The 19,234-nt window shown below is 43.3% G+C and overlaps 1 protein-coding gene across 3 annotated transcripts in view; it reads right to left on the bottom strand.

The window, feature by feature from the left end:
• The window catches only part of LOC106613016 (roundabout homolog 2), a 56,524-nt gene that overhangs the window by 17,400 nt on the left and 19,890 nt on the right, over nt 1-19,234 (bottom strand). For all 3 annotated transcript variants that reach the window (XM_045724639.1, XM_045724637.1, XM_045724638.1), the window contains exons 2-7: nt 16,218-16,544; nt 8,598-8,755; nt 8,077-8,197; nt 7,633-7,771; nt 3,515-3,642; nt 1,563-1,687 (exon numbers count right to left, since the gene is read on the bottom strand). In XM_045724639.1, coding sequence (XP_045580595.1) covers nt 1,563-1,687; nt 3,515-3,642; nt 7,633-7,771; nt 8,077-8,197; nt 8,598-8,755; nt 16,218-16,544 — 998 coding nt within the window. The remainder of the gene's footprint in view (nt 1-1,562; nt 1,688-3,514; nt 3,643-7,632; nt 7,772-8,076; nt 8,198-8,597; nt 8,756-16,217; nt 16,545-19,234) is intronic.

Raw genomic sequence — 19,234 nt, 5'->3', positions numbered from 1 at the left:
GGCTGGAGCAACGAACCGCCCTTGCTGTCTCTGCCTTGCCGGTTCCCCTCTTTCCACTGGGATTCTCTGCCTCTAACCCTTTTACAGAGGCTGTCACTGGCCTACTGGTGTTCTTCCATGCCGTCCATGGGAGGGGTGCGTCACTTGAGTGGGTTGAGTCACTGACGTGGTCTTCCTGTCTGGGTTGGCGCCCCCCCTTGGGTTGTGCCATGGCGGAGATCGTTGTGGGCTATACTCGGCCTTGTCTTAGGACGGTAAGTTGGTGGTTGGAGACATCCCTCTAGTGGTGTGGGGGCTGTGCTTTGGCAAAGTGGGTGGGGTTATATCCTGCCTGTTTGGCCCTGTCCGGGGTATCATCGGATGGGGCCACAGTGTCTTCTGATCCCTCCTGTCTCAGCCTCCAGTATTTATGCTGCAGTAGTTTATGTGTCGGGGGCTAGGGTCAGTCTGTTACATCTGGAGTATTTCTCTTGTCTTATCCGGTGTCCTGTGTGTATTTAAATATGCTCTCTCTAATTCTCTCTTTCTCTCTTTCTGTCTTTCTCTCGGAGGACCTGAGCCCTAGGACCATGCCTCAGGACTACCTGGTATGATGACTCCTTGCTGTCCCCAGTCCACCTGGCCGTGCTGCTGCTCCAGTTTCAACTGTTCTGCCTGCGGCTATGGAACCCTGACCTGTTCACCGGACGTGCTTGTTGCACCCTCGACAACTACTATGATTATTATTATTTGACCATGCTGGTCATTTATGAACATTTTAACATTTTAACATTTTGACCATGTTCTGTTTTAATATCCACCCTGCACAGCCAGAAGAGGACTGGCCACCCCTCATAGCCTGGTTCCTCTCTAGGTTTCTTCCTAGGTTTTTGGCCTTTCTAGGGAGTTTTTCCTAGGGAGTTTTTCCTAGCCACCGTGCTTCTTTCACATGCTTTGCTTGCTGTTTGGGGTTTTAGGCTGGGTTTCTGTACAGCACTTTGAGAATATCAGCTGATGTACGAAGGGCTATATAAAAATAAATTTGATTTGAAATTTGATGTAGCTCATCTGAGTCACTCCCCTCATCTACCCTTCCTCCCCCTCTCTTCATCTGTCTGCAGGTAACAGTGACTTCCTCGCCAGGAAATGTCCTGTGATTCCTTCCAACACCTATTGGTTGTCGCCTCTCACAGCCAAATACAAACGAGCTCCCTCCCTCATTTCACCTCGGCCAACGTCTCTTTAAGAGCATGGGCAATCAAGAAAAATGTGTGAAAAGCATTGTTAAATCAAACAATTCCCCGGCTTGTTTCAAGCTGAGAGAAATGAGTCACCACCAAACAAACATGGTGAGAAAACTATTTGTCTGCTGCTGATCAAAATAAGGCTAAAACAAATCAAAATCCTACTTAAATGTGACATAACATCATTACTTTGTTGATCAGTTTAAAGGGCCATTTATCAATGACAACATATGTTGTAGTTTCTACAGTACATAGTTGGAATTTTATTAGTCATTTTTTAAATGTTTTATTTAGGAAGTAGTCTTTCTTGACCACTCACTTCCTGTTTGTCATTTTTACCTGGCTTCCTTCTTTCTTCCAGAAGATGGCAGGTGAGGGGTTTCCTCTGGTGCCACAGCGGAAGGTGACACTGCACCCCTGAGCGGAGATCTGGTCCTGGGGTTTAATGGTGATCTGTGGGGGCACTGGAGAGTAGAGCAGAAACACTCGGTTAGAAGATTCAGATTTTAGGCTTTAAATTATAGTGTTTAAATTCACAGTTTTCTCCTGCCTCCCCTGCATAATCAATACATACTATGTAATTCCAGAACAGTATTTATTCAACATTTAGCATATAGAACTACCCTTTTTACTCCATGATTTGACTGCTGTCTTTAACTCTCTTAACTCTCTTTAACCCTCAGCCAGTTGATATGGTTTCCCTTTGATTAATCTGCCTTCTCATTTTCACATTATCGAGTGAAGACATTGATGCATATCTTTCATACTGAGACGAGCCATCATCTAATTCCAATCTTAAACTATTGTGATGGTATTTGTGGGTTTACTTTGGAGTGATATCAGTGGAAATGAACTGGCAGTCAGGTTGTGTGTTGTGGCCACAGCTTGCTTCTGATCCCACCACATCCTGTCTTCCTATAGACTTTGACTGCACAATTGCAGCATTGACTCCAATTCCATAGATTCTGAGCTCTCCTGCTGTTTACTCTCCTCAGCAGGCTTCTTCCCTGTCTTCATACACACAACGCACACACACATGGGATCAGGCTAAATCCTCAAGGGAACTGAGTCATCTGTGTCGTGTCTTGATTTTCACTCTGAGGGAGAACACAGCAGATCTTCCCACATCTGAGATGGAGCACGCACACACAGCCACAGAGAGAGACTGACTTCACTACACTAACATCACTAACCAGCCAGCAGGGGGGATGTAACTATGACAGGGAACCGTGTAGAGAAACCATGTTACTCAACATTAATGTGGTTTATGTTCACTTCAAATAGAGTCAGGATGAGAGTGAACATGTATAGGCAGTTCTGTTACCTTTTAATATTTAGATATTTTTTTTTACAATATAAATGAATAGTGGTATTTTTCCATTGGAATAATTTTGCATTCAGCAATCATGGGTTTCTATGGTAACAAACAAAGTGAATGTCTGAACTTTGTGACCGCATATCTCAACATACTTCTTTAATAAGAGCAAAAACAGCAGATGTGTTTGTTTGATACCAATCCTTAATCTGGTACACATTAAGTCACTGTGTCAGAGTACAGGCTTACTTACTGCACTGCCTGAGTGCTGCAACAAGCCAGTAGACTAGAATCCCAACCACGCAGTAAGTCATGTTTACAGGCTCTTTTAAACCATTAGGTGCTGATGATACTGAATGCATTAAATATTATAACCCCCCCTAGCTTTTAAAATGTATTTGAAAAAAATCTACAAACAAAGTCAGAATGGTGTGGGGGAAATATAATTAAACGGAATGAGATGGCTGACTACAGTAAAATGAAAACATGACATCTACTACATAGTCAATGAAACATGGAACAGAAGGAAGGGAATGCATTGTTTGAAGAGGTAGGGTTTATATTTCATCAGGACTGACAAAAGCAATGGAGGATAAAGTCAACTCTGCTGCCCACTCAGCCAACACACACACACACACACACACACACACACACACACACACACACACACACACACACACACACACACACACACACACACACACACACACACACACACACACACACACACACACACACACACTTCTTATTAATAGTGGTCCTGCTTTTTGGCAGTGTTAAAGTGCACCATCTCCCAAACAGCTGTCAGAGGGAGTAATCCATACGGTTTAGCATAAGCTTCTGTCAGTGGAGTTGAAGAGAAGAGAGCCCACCACAAATACATTGATATGCCAACACGTATTCCAACACATACGGATGGATGGGCATATCAGTGTGTGTGACTGAGTGAGAGAGAGAGAGAATCTTTGTTTCTTACCATGGACCTCTAGCGTGGCTGAAGCCTCTGTCTTGCCCACGCTGTTCTCAGACATACAGGTGTAAGTTCCCTCGTCCTCCTCTCTCACCCTAGTCAGACGTAGGTTGTTGTCACTGTGGATCTCAAACCTGGAACAGAGACACACAGAGTCAAAAGTATTTTCATGAATCTAACCATCGAGACAGAAAGACCATGCCCGTGTCAGAATACCCATATTTCCGTTCTAAATAGTAGGCATTTTAGGTATGCGAAAATAGAACGTTTTATAGTATGTGAAATTTCAAGACTCAAGTAAGCTTTAAAATGCCAGGATGTTATACTCATTTCAGGTTTTCATCTAGTAGAATTCAATGCACACTTTTAAAGAAGAGAATCGTCATTCCAGACTCACGTGTGATAATCAATTAATAATGAGATAAGGGAATGCGCTGTACTCAAATGAACGAATGGAGGGAATCAACGCAATTGTGCATTAGACGACACATTCTCAGTAGGATGAGCCCAGTATGATGATATTTGTTGCTTACTGCATTTGTTTTTACTACACAGTATGTTCTAAATGGTATGTAGTACGATTAGTGCACAGTATGTCGTTTTAGTAAGTAGTCGGCAAGACAGATTTTGGACACGTCCAGGTGTGAGAAGCACTGCCTTGAACTATGTAAAAGTGACCTTGAATGTACCTGACCCATCAAAATGTAACTGTATAAAGTAATGTGAAACTGTAGATTAAAAAAAACAATTAAATGCAGAAAGGATGAGTCAACCCAATAACTTAATACATCTGCAGAGAGAGATGCACACGTCAACTGTGTTAGGGTCAAATAGCCAATCAGAATGGGCAGAGTGAGTCACCTCCGTCACCATGAGACCATCTTAGAGTAATTAAAGTATTTTTATTTTCTTACCCACCCACCCACCGCCCCTCCCCATAGTTACAGTATAATCATAATAATATAAATATTTATATTTTGTCCCCCGGATGATCTTTCAACTGTATAGTGAAGTCGTAGAGTCACATGTTAACTAATGAATCCTCACTGGCCTTCAATTCATGAATTTGTATTGGCTGAGGGAAGGGAAGGCATGAATAAATGAGTAATTACTGTAGCTGTGCTTTCTTGGTCACATACTTTAATCCCATATGTATCCCTGGTGAACGGGCTTCCCTAATTCTGTCAGTCTGTCTGTACCTCCAGCACTGCATCAATCAATATGTCATATACTTTAAACCCATATGCATCCCCAGGGCCATGCACAGACCTTTCAGAGGACATGTGCTCAAAATGACCGACCACTTAAAAAAACGTAACTTTTATAATTCATATCTCGAAATTATACTGAATGCCTTTGTAACAAAAAAATAAGCATAGCCCTATTTATTTCTGCAACACACTTGCTCATCACAAATTATATGCAAGCTAGTTACAGTGCCTCCTAAACACATGATTGACATTGTCCCTCTCCAAAATCCACCAAGGAATGTGCTTTGTCTACACAGACAGTCTTCACGCCGAAACTCAATTTGATTTTGATTTGATTTCTCTAACACGTCCTAAAAGTGAATACTGGAACATATTTCTAACATAAGAATGTGGGGAATGGTCAGTGGTGATCTAAAGAATAATCATGTCATATGGGTTGTTATTTTGTAATGCCATTAAAAAGGTTATAAAGGAAATACTGTAACTTGAAAAGTACACACACTATAGGTATGAAGTCTCCATCCTTAACGTTGTATATAAAATATGTAAAAAAATTTTTTGTTAAGATTGGAATGTGATTTTAGGAGCCATAGGATAATCTATCTCCTATAAACTGTACATGGTAGGTAGCTACGCCCAGAGTGAGGTCAGAGAGCGTGTCAGCCTGACGGAGCCATCCCCTTCGGCCAGAGTGCATAAAATAATTGGTGGAGAAATTAACATTAGACCAGAAATGCGTGGAGCGGAAGCTACACATTTGAAATGGTTGGAGCATTGAACCTCAAGACGAGGTGGAGAAAATAAACTCACCTCCCAGACCAGATGCGTGTAGAGCTGCAGCTCACATCCAGAGTGGTTTGAACCTTGAATATCAACACGACGAAGAGGCGAGAAGCTCACCTTCCAGACAATCACTGGTACGGCTAATTAGCTGTTCTACGTCAAATATCTAGAAAAGTGAATTTAAGTGGGACCATCCTACTACTCTTCTCAAATCACCATATTCTACTACTCTCATCACCAATGGGAACCATTGACACGGCTGGCTAGCCACCTTCCAAGGAGCATCTTCCAGAGTGAACAACAGTAGAAGACGGGAAAGGGAAGACCCCTTTCGGACAATCAGAGCCATACAAGCGTGCCTCCTGAAAGGCCAGTGAAAACATTCATGATTTCTTACTTCAAACGGGTGACAGTTTGTGTGCAAAGTATTTGATTACTGTGAGAAAAGTTTCTAAAATGTATCAATGATAAGTGTCTTTCTTTTTCTCTCTCTCTCTCTCTCTCCATGTTGTTGTGTAAAAAGCCACCATATTGTGTTAGTCCGCTAGGGACCTTTTCCTCATTTATTATGTGGGTATATTTATTCTGTGTTATTATTTAGTTAGCTAGTAAATAAGTAATTAAACCAATTTGTGTAGTACTGAATCGTAAGTAAGGCTGGGGTTTTTGCAGATGCATGAGGTTACGACTGTTCAGAACGATGATATGATAAGCTTCACGACACCAACGGAAGGTGGCGCCCCTCCTCGACCGGGTGGCGCTCGGCGGTCGTCGTCGCCGGCCTACTAGCTGCCATCGATCCTTTGTTTCACTTTCTGTTGGTTAGGTCTAGGTAGGCACACACCTGTTTTGGTTTAGTTATTAGTAGGGGGGGTTATTTAGTCTAGCAAGGTATGTCTGTGTTTGTGCGTGATCATTTTCGTCAGGTTGTACGTCTGGGGAACAGGTGTTTTTTTCCTTCTGCCTGTGGGTTTTGTGGCAGTGTGTTTTGGGCTGCGTCCCTACGCTGTGTTCGGGCTGTTAATGGGTATTTGTTTTACCTTGCCCTGCCCTACCTGTTTTTTTGGCAAGTGTGGATTATTTATTAAAGACAAGTGTTCACGGACTTGTGTCTCCTGTGCCTGACTTCAACCCTCCTGCTTCCTTGAGCATTCTGACAATAAGAGGTTATCATTTAACACGTTGACTGTTTTATGGATGTGATAGTAAAGATCTTTAGAGTTTAATTCGGGAGATGGTAACTCTTTAAACAACCGCTCTCATGGTGCCCCAAACTCCTAATGAGTTAATTGTAACATGATTCATTTAAATCAGGTAACAATTAAACATAGTTAGTTGATTCAATAAATAACAGTCATCAGATTAATGAAAGTAAAGTCACAACAACATCGAAAAAGAGGGTGGGCTATCAATTGATCATTGATATTGATGATTGATGTAAATCTGCTAGTGACCTAGAGAGATTTCTTTTACTGATTATGATTTCTCTTCAATGCTCATATCAAATAATAAGAATAACTTAATTATATAATATTAATAATCTTCTAACTCATGATATATGGCTGGCTGTCAGTTGCTTGTGTTGATATTTTAGTATATGGTGGTTAGCTAGAGTCTAGACTGCCTGTGTTGCTGCTGCCCTGACATACATGTGCAACTCCCGACTGAAGAACGGGTGGAGTTGGGTCCGAGGGTCGTTGATGCAGCCTCTCCTCTCTATGTGTATCAGCCAACCAGAGCAAATATTATTGATGGAGGCTAAATCAAGTGTTATCAAGTGTTAATCAAATGTTGAAATTTAAACTAGGGGGGTGGCAAACTTGATGACGCCACAACGAATGTGGTAGTGGGTTCCGAACAACAATAACACAATATTTATACAACAAATTAATTTTGGGGAAGATTATACCACCACCAAAAAGGGCACTGGAAGAGGAAAAGGGCATGAGCTCTGCACAGGGAGAGCCCTATCTGCATTCCTGGTGAATGGGCTTTCCTCATTCTGTCAGTCTGTACCTCCAGCACTCCATCAATCAATGTGTCACTGAGTGTTTTGTCTATCTCTTCAGATGTCAATTAATCAGTTTATTTTCTATTAGTGAGTGGACCTGTCCGTCAATGTGTCCTCACCTCCCGCGGGGGAGCTCCCCCTCCTCTCGACGCCAGCGTACTGTGGGGGCGGGGTCTCCATGTACCTCACACAGGAAATCAACGGTCTCTTCCTCCATCACCACCTGGTTCACCGGCCTCCGTATCAGCACAGGACGCTCTGCATAGAGAGACCCAGAGTTACACACGAAGACAGTGTAATGCGCACACACGCACGCACGCACGCGCGCGCGCACGCACGCACGCACGCACGCACGCACGCACGCACGCACGCACGCACGCACACACGCACACACACACACACACACACACACACACACACACACACACACACACACACACACACACACACACACACACACACACACACACACACACACACACACACACACACACACACACACACACACACACACACACACACACACACACACACACACACACACACAGGTGTGAGAGACTCACCATACACCACCAACTCAGCAGGATCACTGTCCCTCTCTCCCACCATGTTGGTGCCCACACACACATACATGCCAGCATCACTCTTCCTGGTGTGGGAGATCATCAGCTTGCCCCCACGCATCTGAAAAACAAGACAATGATGACAGGTCATCATATCACTCCATGTATTAGCCTTTGGGCTTTTCAGAGGAGAGGCAGTACTTCCACCATCTGACATCAGCACTTCAAATGGATGTATAATTTATGATTCCACCTTCATCAGCATGTATCATTAAGGATTCCACCATCATCAGCATGCATCATTAATTACATTAATGGCCTTTGAGACAGTTTGGGTTGACTTGGTTCTTAACTGCACTGAGCTCAGTGAGGTTTGGTTGGAACTTGAGTGGGTTGGAACTCTAGTGTATGCAAACTCTAGAGGGTTTTACTTCTAAGTCTAATGAGCTTGATGCTGAAACTAGGGGGTCATAGTTCAGGGGTCATACAGTGGCGTGAAAAACTGTATAGGTGAGACTCACAGAGATGCGGTCATCCTTGTTGCTGACGCGGGCATTGTTCCTCTTCCAGGAGACGGTGGGCTCAGGGTGACCGCGGGGGGGAACACACTCCAGGACCGCTGGCTCACCGGCTGCCACCACCACATCACTGGGGGCCTGGCGGAAGTCATCCCTCAGGACTGGGAAGAGGAGAGCATTGGCATGGTTTAGTCTATCTATTCATATTACTGTACTTCTATTTGACCCTGTAGGTAAACACATTAGGAAAAATATACAGAGTCAAACTATATAGCAGATTGTTTTTATCTATTAATTTAGTACCTTTAAATGTACACTACCGTTCAAAAGTTTGGGGTCACTTAGAAATGTCCTTGTTTTTGAAAGAAATGCAATTTTTTTGTCCATTAAAATAACATCAAATTTATCAGAAATACAGTGTAAACATTGTTAATGTTGTAAATGACTATTATAGCTGGAAACGGCTGATGTTTAATACAGTATCTACATAGGCCTAGAGGCCCATTATCTGCAACCGTCACTCCTGTGTTCCAATGGCACGTTGTGTTAGCTAATCCAAGTTTATCATTTTCAAAAAGGCTAATTATTAGAAAACCCTTTTGCAATTATGTTAGCAAAGCTGAAAACTGTTGTTCTGATTAAAGAAGCAATAAAACTGGCCTTTTTAGACTAGTTGAGTATCTGGAGCATCAGCCAGATCAGCCATCTGCCCAATAAACTAGACAATCTAATGAACTTGTCCTCTTGCTCAGTTGTGCACCGGGGCCTCCCACTCCTCTTCCTATTCTGGTTAGAGCCAGTTTGCGTTGTTCTGTGAAGGGAGTAGTACACAGCGTTGTACGAGATCTTCAATTTCTTGGCAATTTCTCACATGGAATAGCCTTCGTTTCTCAGAACAAGAATAGACTGATGAGTTTCAGAAGAAAGTGCTTTGTTTCTAGCCATTTTGAGCCTGTAATCAAACCCACAAATGCTGATGCTCCAGATACTCAACTAGTCTAAGGCCAGTTTTATTGCTACTTTAATCAGAACAACAGTTTTCAGCTGTGCTAACATAATTTCAAAAGGGTTTTCTAATGATCAATTAGCCTTTTAAAATGATCAACTTGGATTAGCTAACACAACGTGCCATTGGAACACAGGAGTGATGGTTGCTGATAATGGGCCTCTGTACGCCCATGTAGATATTCCATTAAAAATCAGCCGTTTCCAGCTACAACCGTTATTTACAACATTAACAATGTCTACACTGTATTTCTGATCAATTTGATGTTTTTTTTAATGGACAAAAAAATTGCTTTTCTTTCAAAAACAAGGACATTTCTAAGTGACCCTAAACTTTTGAACGGTAGTGTATGTTATTGAGAATATGTTGTCTTTCAAATGCAACCTATATGAGATATATACATCAGAATTGGAGTACACATCCATCTCCAATGTGGTATTCTGTCAATGTCATCACAAGTGTAATCTCAAATATTGTCCTTAAATATCAATTTGAGCATATTTTATATGTAGAGTTTCTGTTTGAAGGTTAGACGAGAGGAAAACAAGCTGATTGGGTGAAAGCAGTAGATTGTGTTTTGTGCTTGTACATGACTGTTCAAATCCCTGGCAAATTCCTTGTTGTGCAGTGTTTTGATGTTTCCTGTGCTGCATCCTAGTCTGCAGTCTCTACTGTCAGAGTGGATGAATAATGCACATCTCTCAGTCCAACACAGAGTAAACAAATACAAACACATTAATAATTTAACCTTTCAGAGGGAAACATGGCATCACACATTAATGCAATGCTTCTGCCTCACACTGGAAACTATGCTAACTCACATCTCCGCACTACAAATCTGACAGTGACACAAAACGACGACAGAACTAAAAAAGGGGACATGATCTTTATGTCACTGTCATACAGTGAGTTTAGCAGCCTTTTCTCTGCAAAGGAAGACAGGATGAGAGGCTTGACTTGGCAGCATCCTTTGTCATTAAATCCCAGCAATGATTGACAGAGGAAAGAAACTATGTGCTCTGATGCCTGGCCGAGGCCTCAGGAAACCTGTGCAGCACTACTATTCCAGCGTTGAAAATGCATACACACACACACACACACTCTGAGGGTCTGCAGGTGACCCTCTCTATGAACCCTTTCCTCTGGCTTTTTCCTTGACCAACACACACTACTCCAGAAAACCATATCTTCTTATACCTTTATAAATATTTTAGGTTGGCATTTTACAAAGTAAACAATCAGACCAAGACCATCTACCTGCCTGTCAAACTATCCATCTGTTAGCACGGTAATGCATCAACATCCAATCAAATCAATTAGGACTGCAAATATGCTGTGAATTAGTCCAATCTCAAACATCAGGTAATCTATACTAAACACATTAGTGAACTCATCACCTGTCTGTCAACTGGACGTCTCTCCAGCTAAGCCACACTACCCCCATCACTTATCCCCTGACGTGTGTTTGACAGATCCCTCATCAACACAGCAGCTACCTGTGTCTTTTAAAATGGCATTTATATTCAAAGCTACAGTGACTGACTGACTACCATCTCATTTAGTTTATCACAGCCATCTAGAGCGTAGAGACTGGCTCTCCTCTATCTTGAGTTGTAAGGGCTGCAATTATCTTGGGAAACGTGTTGCTATGAATATTCCAATCTCTGAGAAGCAGACAAATGGTGGCTGAGCCGTCGCTGAGCCGGCTGCGTTTCAGATCCGCTGTCATGATTGAAGTGGTCATCTGTCGATCTGTCTGCTCAACCTCCCCCCTCTCGCCAGCCCCCCAATATGAGACAATCTGTCACACTCTCTGGCTGCCTGAAGTCGCTGCCTGTTCAAATGCAGCAGTATCTCTACTTTTGATCATTTGGAGGCATTTTTTCTGTATTATAATGAAGCACATTTAATTCCTCAGCTGAGACTAGACTTTGTCATTGGCGTGACATTTAAACTTTTAGAAAAGTCGATTTCGGTTTCCCATTTGTTTCAAAAGTAAAGGCTTGTTCAGAACATTAAAAAGCTTGTCAGAATACCTCATCACATCCAACTGGAGTTTTTTCTGTCTCAGATTGTAATATATCCACCTCATCTGAATCTAAGATACACAAGGCCTATCAGCTCATCCAAATAGTAGCAGTTGCGCCCCTGCAGTCTGGGGTGAGTTAAGTACATAGGCAGGGGGGCAGTTTAAGGGAACATTTACAGGCATGCGCTGCCTGAACATCTGTTCCTTCAGGGGTATAACGGAACCCCCTGAGCTCCCGTCCCACCCGCCCCCAAAACCCAACAAAAGGAGACGCCAACACAATTAAAGAACCCCCTTTAGACAATTGATGGATGAACTATAACCTGTCAAAGCACACACCCGTCCCTCCCAACAGTCTGTTCAGTAGTCCCCACTCAGCTGGCTGCTTGTTTGAAAAGCTTCAGACAGCTGAGAGCTAATTGAAAGTGGTGAATTATTTTTAGAGCTCAGTCTGTAAAGGGCCGGTGTGGAGACGAGACCAGGAGCACAGAGAACATCACTACCCAGCCATGTCGAGGGAACTGAAGAGAAGACATGGTTATAGAGCCAATGAGCTAATCCCATAACCATACACACACACAAACACCTCTCCACTCTCACCCACACATTCAACCACAGAAGTCCCAGAATGTGGGCCATTTGAGGGCTTGAAACAAGTGTCAGAGAGCGGAAAGTAGCCTCAGATAATTTCCCCCCAACTCTGCAGTGCGAGCAGCCAAGAGCAACTCTTTGAAGCTGTTGGAAGTTAATATGATCCCTCCTGCACCCAAGCTTTAAAGGCTGACATGCTAAAAGTCGTTTCACAGAACTCACACACTGTTATATTTTTATGAAATGATGATGGCACCACAGGAACCTCTGATATTCTCAGACAGACAGATGGCCAGGGGACTTCCTGAGGTAACATCCAAAACACAGGCTTTGTACCAGACGTGACTCACACTGTGATTCCCAATGGTGGTGAGTAAGTACCAGGACATCCTGAATCTGAACTATCCCAACCTCACCTTACGGTGACAGGAGTGGGGAAGAGGGCACCTAAGGTCCTGGCCTGGGGATAAATAAAGCCCATATTCATCTACCTCCTGCTATTTCTTTAGCTCAGCTTAAACAATGTTGTTAAATGACTGACCATTATGCTCCATGGTTACTACCGTAATAATTGTTACATTTACATTTTAGACATTTAGCAGACACTTATCCAGAGCGAACTACATTGAGTGCATACATTTTCATACTTTACTGTTACTGCTACATTCCTATTCTGGGACAGTGCCATTTATTTTCATAATTGTAATGCTTCAGGGATATACAGATTAAGAGATTAAGAATATCCTCAGAATATTCAGCACTGTATTTTTAAGTGACATTAATCTCAATATTTTGCATTTAGTAAGAGTGCAGCTTTAGTGCAGTCGTAGTGGCCATCTGTTAATGTTTTGAAGTGGGGAGATGGGAGAGTAGTCATGGCAATAATAGGCTGTTTTGCATCGTGTGGCCCTTGTCAGTCAGTTCACTATGGACACCACTAGACTAAACATCAGTCAGTGACCAGATTCACTGAACATTCTCAAGGCAGGATGGAGGAGTAGGATTGACAGGATTGGGGAGTTGTGTAGGGAGAAGGTGAGGATGGAGGGGGCACTCTAAAGGTGACGTGGGGGACAGGGTTGAGAGGTTGGGCAGAGTTGTTGGAGGGACAGAGTGCAGGTTGACATCAATTGGGATGAGTCTTTCCCTTGAGACAGAACTGAGCGATATCCACTAGATGAGCCAGCTGCAAAGTCAAAATTGTCTACATTGTAAAAAAAGCATGAAAACAAAAATGTGATTTTTGGTCTTAATTTGTTAAGAGTTAGGAATTAGGTGTGGTGTGGTTAAAATCAGATTTTATGACTTTGTGGCTGTGCCAGCTAGCGACCACTCTGCAGAACAAGATTTATGACAAAAAAACAATAACCAGAGGACACAGTGGCGAGCTGTGTACAGCAGCGCAAGGCAGCTCCCGCTCCGTCCAGTCAGAGCTCTTCTCTGTCCTGCCACCCTCCACACCTTTCCTACTAGCACTGACTTTGCTAATAACATATTTATTGAGGGAAAATGTATCCGCTATGATTGTGATATGTAGTCGTCTTACCGAGCCATCTTGAGATAAACACACTAATTGTAAGTCGCTCTGGATAAGAGCGTCTGCTAATTTACTAAAATGTCAATGTAGATGAAGATGTGTGTATGGGATAGGAGCCTGGCAGGCAAGTGGAAGTGTTCTAGCTGAGAGCAGGTCCTAGAGTAAAGTGACCTGATGGTCAGTCAGTCATTGTTCTTTTGTCTCAGTACAGTAGGAGTACACCCATTAGAGGTGGTCTAATCCTATCTCTCTGCTACTGCCGTGTCATGGCTAATAGAGCCAGTGGGCGCCTGTCGAGAGGAGGGATTGATTTAATCCAGCCATTGTCTGTGTTTACTGAGGTTAAAGAGGGACTCAGGCAGTGCCAGGTCTCCTGAGCCTGTTGTGTTTCAACGGTTGGACGAGTGGTCAACTCATGCCTACAAATTCATCCTTAGGCACTTGTTAAGGCCAACTTGATTATTCAAAATCTCTAATCCTTTATGTAAATGATTATGATAAGAAAAAATGAGTAACGTGTTGTCGTAACAATAAAGAGAGTTCAAATGAACAGTTTGGCCACTGCGATATCTGTCCATACAGAAAACATCTCTCATGTATTTCTTCTTCAGGCTTTAAAGAAGAGACCAGTGGCAGAGTTGTAGTGTAGAAGAGGCCAAGAAACAAGCTGCAGCCCAAAATGTCATTCCTTCATAATCTCCCCATCAGGAGAAAGAGGGACATCTGGCCCTAAAGCCTTTTAAGCAAGTTTTATTTTTTATTTGTCCTACTTTATTTTAATCCAGCTCAAAGAACGCGGCTGTTTGCTCCCTCAGACAGACATTCACATTCACGGCTTTGAAATAGATACCGCTTTCCTCTTCTTCTTACATAAAGGCTAACCGACAGAGCAGAACACTGCTGTTTCTGGGAGGAATATGTGAATGGATTCATACACAATATCTCATTATCTAGGTGCTTCAACAGCCCTGCTATTCAGCTGGTCGCTTACAGCTTATTCATGCCAACAACAAGAACACATCCAGCAATAACTGACTGTTTAGTATTTCCATACCCAACATGAAACTTATTCTGAGGAAGTCAAATGAAGCAACAGTGTCTAGTTATACTGAAGCCTGAGTTGTGGACCCCGAAGGCGAAAAACATTTAAGCATGAAATACATGTCACTTCCGATGCATTTGTGCAGTGAAGGGACTGATTGTGTGGAAGGAATGAACTGTGTAGAAATCTAAATTCGACAACCGCGTTGAGGTAAAACTCTACTGTAGCCAATCCCCATGACAGTCAGGGCAGGGTGAGGTGTCATGGTTCAGAGGTCAGATCTAGGCATGCCTACATGCCACAGCAATTCAATGTATCTTTCCTCTGAGCTACTGCCAAGCCAGGAGTTGCATTGATCTCAGTGTGACATTTCACTATCGTTACCATGGTAGCAATTCAGTCCTAATCAATCATAATCAACATATTCACCAGCTACCCAGAGGCACCAGACCTAGGACAATAGTCATTACTACAGTTAGTCACCGTTAGAGTTCTTGCATCTAGGTGATGCATAGCCTTACTGGTAGGACTGTCATCTCCGGCTACATCTCCACTGGCTGAGGAGAATTCATCATCAAAAACAGCGATATAACTGTGGCGCTTAAATGTTTTTCTCTGGAAGCTGTTCTGCTCTAATATTTTTAGTTTTTCTCTAATATTTCATGTTCTGCCGCTTATGAGTGTGGATATATCACTCAGTGTGGAAGCTGAACTAAAGCTGGCCCTATTTTTGAACATGAGCTGTGGAAGTCAGTGAGCAGTTAGAGGCCGAGGCTGAGGGAGGCCTGGCTGACTCTGTGCTCTGGTGGAAGATAAGATGCAGGCAAATTGCTGTTTTGTGCTTTTAAACGAGGAGACATTCCCTAATCTGTTACGCTCCTTTTCCTAATCAGCACACTCCGCTAATCCATTTCCTAACGGCAGAAAGGACCTGTGTTCAGCCCAAGGTCACGCCACATTGCCACAATTACAAGGAGAAAGAGGCAAGTAATGCGGTTGTCACTCGTTACCACAGACACAAAGTCATAATTTGTTATATATATATTTTTTTAAATAAAAAAATAATATTATTTTTGGTCTTAATTTATGGTTAAGCAAAAGGTTACAGTGTGATTAAAGTTAGAGTTAAAATAAGATTAAAAAATATATATCAATTGTAGAAATAGGCAGGGTTTATGACTGTGACAACTAGTGATGACCACGTGAGCCTAAGGGCCAGAATAATAGACAAGTCTCTCTAAAGGTCATATTTTCAGAAGTTCAAGATAGCAGCTGAAAGCCTGTCCTCTTCACCTGTTGTGATTTGAGAGAGACAGAGAGAGAGACAGAGAGAGAGACAGAGAGAGACAGAGAGAGAGCGAGAGACAGAGAGAGGTCATGGGGTGACATTTACAGCAAGTAAAATTACAAAGACTTACTGGCTACTTCCAGTGAAGCGTTTCGACTGACAGCCTCTCCAAGGTAGTTACGTGCCACGCAGGTGTAAACGCCCTCATCTGGTTTGGAGCGTCGTCCGTGGACGATACGCAGGAAGAAGAGAGAGCCGCTGGGAAGGAGCATTCGGTGAGATCGAGGGTCATCCCGGTCCGTTTCCACCCGCTCCCCGTCCTTGTACCACTCCACAGTGGGGTTAGGCCGCCCCTCTGCCTTGCAGTTGAGGGTTGCGGGTTCCCCCTTGGACACAATCAAGTCAGAGGGGTCCTCCAAGATCCGAGGTGGGCTGTCCTCAAAACGTGCACGGGACCCTGTGAGGTGAAAGAAGTTTACTATCCATGCAGCTGTCTATCAGTCACTCCTACTGTAGCCCAAACCTGCAATCTCTGAAAGAAAACATCACAACACAATGTAATCCCATTGAGAAAAAAGGCAGTAGAAAACCTCTATGGCAGGCTAACCCAAATCCATCTCCACTAACATGGACGTATAGATGCATGAAGTCTGAGGGAGAGACAGATGGGTTGGACAATAATAGAGAAATGTCTGTCACTCACCACTGAGATCTGATGCACCATGATAGTAAAGCTGACAACAAGGATCAGAACTTTGGTACTGAAGATCTCATGTTGTTGTTGTTGTTTCTTCCAACTCCATAGAGATAAATCACATCTTTATTTTACCTTCTGGGCCTTTGTTATTCTAGTGTTTAACAAAACACCTTATCAGACATTCCCTTGAGCAAGTATCCTGCTTGTATACTCTTCACACTGTAATGACTTCTAGCCTTTTAACCAACTTTGTTCGTCCATTGAAATGTCATTTGTCAGTAATGGTTGGTAGCCTGCTGAAGAAGACAGGTTTTATTCTGATGGGGTATTTTCAAAGGAGGAAGAAGCCACAGGAGATGGTAATGGCCAATCTCATTGTCAGTCAGGATTTCAGCAGAGAAGACATGAAGGCCAGTGACATGCTAACTAAAACAAGACAGAGAGAGAAAGCCAATAAAGATTGAAGTAGGTAGAATATCAGAGAGAATGAGAAGGAGAAAGAGAGAGGAGAGAGAGAAAGCTCTCCTATATCCCTCCCTCTTGGGATCCATTACTGTTACCCTCTGCTGTATGGGAGAAGAGTACTTCTCCAAGCCAAGGGCTTTTGCTAAGCTTTTAGAGTAGATGGCTCGAACAATGCATACTACAGTTTTGGGTCTGGAATATACACTGCTCAAAAAAATAAAGGGAACACTTAAACAACACAATGTAACTCCAAGTCAATCACACTTCTGTGAAATCAAACTGTCCACTTAGGAAGCAACACTGATTGACAATAAATTTCACATGCTGTTGTGCAAATGGAATAGACAACAGGTGGAAATTATAGGCAATTAGCAAGACACCCCCAATAAACGAGTGGTTCTGCAGGTGGGGACCACAGACCACTTCTCAGTTCCTATGCTTCCTGGCTGATGTTTTGGTCACTTTTGAATGCTGGCGGTGCTTTCACTCTAGTGGTAGCATGAGACGGAGTCTACAACCCACACAAGTGGCTCAGGTAGTGCAGCTCATCCAGGATGGCACATCAATGCGAGCTGTGGCAAGAAGGTTTGCTGTGTCTGTCAGCGTAGTGTCCAGAGCATGGAGGCGCTACCAGGAGACAGGCCAGTACATCAGGAGACGTGGAGGAGGCCGTAGGAGGGCAACAACCCAGCAGCAGGACCGCTACCTCCGCCATTGTGCAAGGAGGAGCAGGAGAAGCACTGCCAGAGCCCTGCAAAATGACCTCCTGCAGGCCACAAATGTGCATGTGTCTGCTCAAACGGTCAGAAACAGACTCCATGAGGGTGGTATGAGGGCCCGACGTCCACAGGTGGGGGTTGTGCTTACAGCCCAACACCGTGCAGGACGTTTGGCATTTGCCAGAGAACACCAAGATTGGCAAATTCGCCACTGGCGCCCTGTGCTCTTCACAGATGAAAGCAGGTTCACACTGAGCACGTGACAGAATTGACAGAGTCTGGAGACGCCGTGGAGAACGTTCTGCTGCCTGCAACATCCTCCAGCATGACCGGTTTGGCGGTGGGTCAGTCATGGTGTGGGGTGGCATTTCTTTGGGGGGCTGCACAGCCCTCCATGTGCTCGCCAGAGGTAGCCTGACTCACCCCTTGTGAGACCATATGCTGGTGCGATTGGCCCTGGGTTCCTCCTAATGCAAGACAATGCTAGACCTCATGTGGCTGGAGTGTGTCAGCAGTTCCTGCAAGAGGAAGGCATTGATGCTATGGACTGGCGCGCCCGTTCCCCAGACCTGAATCCAATTGAGCACATCTGGGACATCATGTCTCGCTCCATCCACCAACGTCACGTTGCACCACAGACTGTCCAGGAGTTGGCAGATGCTTTAGTCCAGGTCTGGGAGGAGATCCCTCAGGAGACCATCCGCCACCTCATCAGGATCATGCCCAGGCGTCGTAGGGAGGTCATACAGGCACGTGGAGGCCACACACACTACTGAGCCTCATTTTGACTTGTTTTAAGGACATTACATCAAAGTTGGATCAGCCTGTAGTGTGGTTTTCCACTTTAATTTTGAGTGTGACTCCAAATCCAGACCTCCATGGGTTGATAAATTGGATTTCCATTGATAATTTTTGTGTGATTTTGTTGTCAGCACATTCAACTATGTAAAGAAAAAAGTATTTCATACGATTATTTCTTTCATTCAGATCTAGGATGTGTTGTTTAAGTGTTCCCTTTATTTTTTGAGCAGTATATATAATTCAAATTAAGAAAAAAATCCAATGTGCAGTGAATGAGCAAATGTATTTTATTTTTTACAATCAAAAGTAATTCTCTATGGATCTCCTTTGTTTAATTCTATTCTTATGTTTTCCTGTCAATCTGTTGACTTTTGCTTACTTGTTTGCCTGTTGTTTTTAAACTACTTCAACCAAATAGCCCAGGAAATGCAACAGTTAAGATTTTCTGAATTTGAATGTTCACCA

Source organism: Salmo salar, chromosome ssa09 (genome assembly GCF_905237065.1).
Source record: "Salmo salar chromosome ssa09, Ssal_v3.1, whole genome shotgun sequence".
Taxonomy (NCBI): Eukaryota; Metazoa; Chordata; class Actinopteri; order Salmoniformes; family Salmonidae; genus Salmo; species Salmo salar.
The sequence above is the reverse complement of the archived record's forward strand: the minus strand, read 5'-3'. Positions and strand labels throughout refer to the sequence as shown.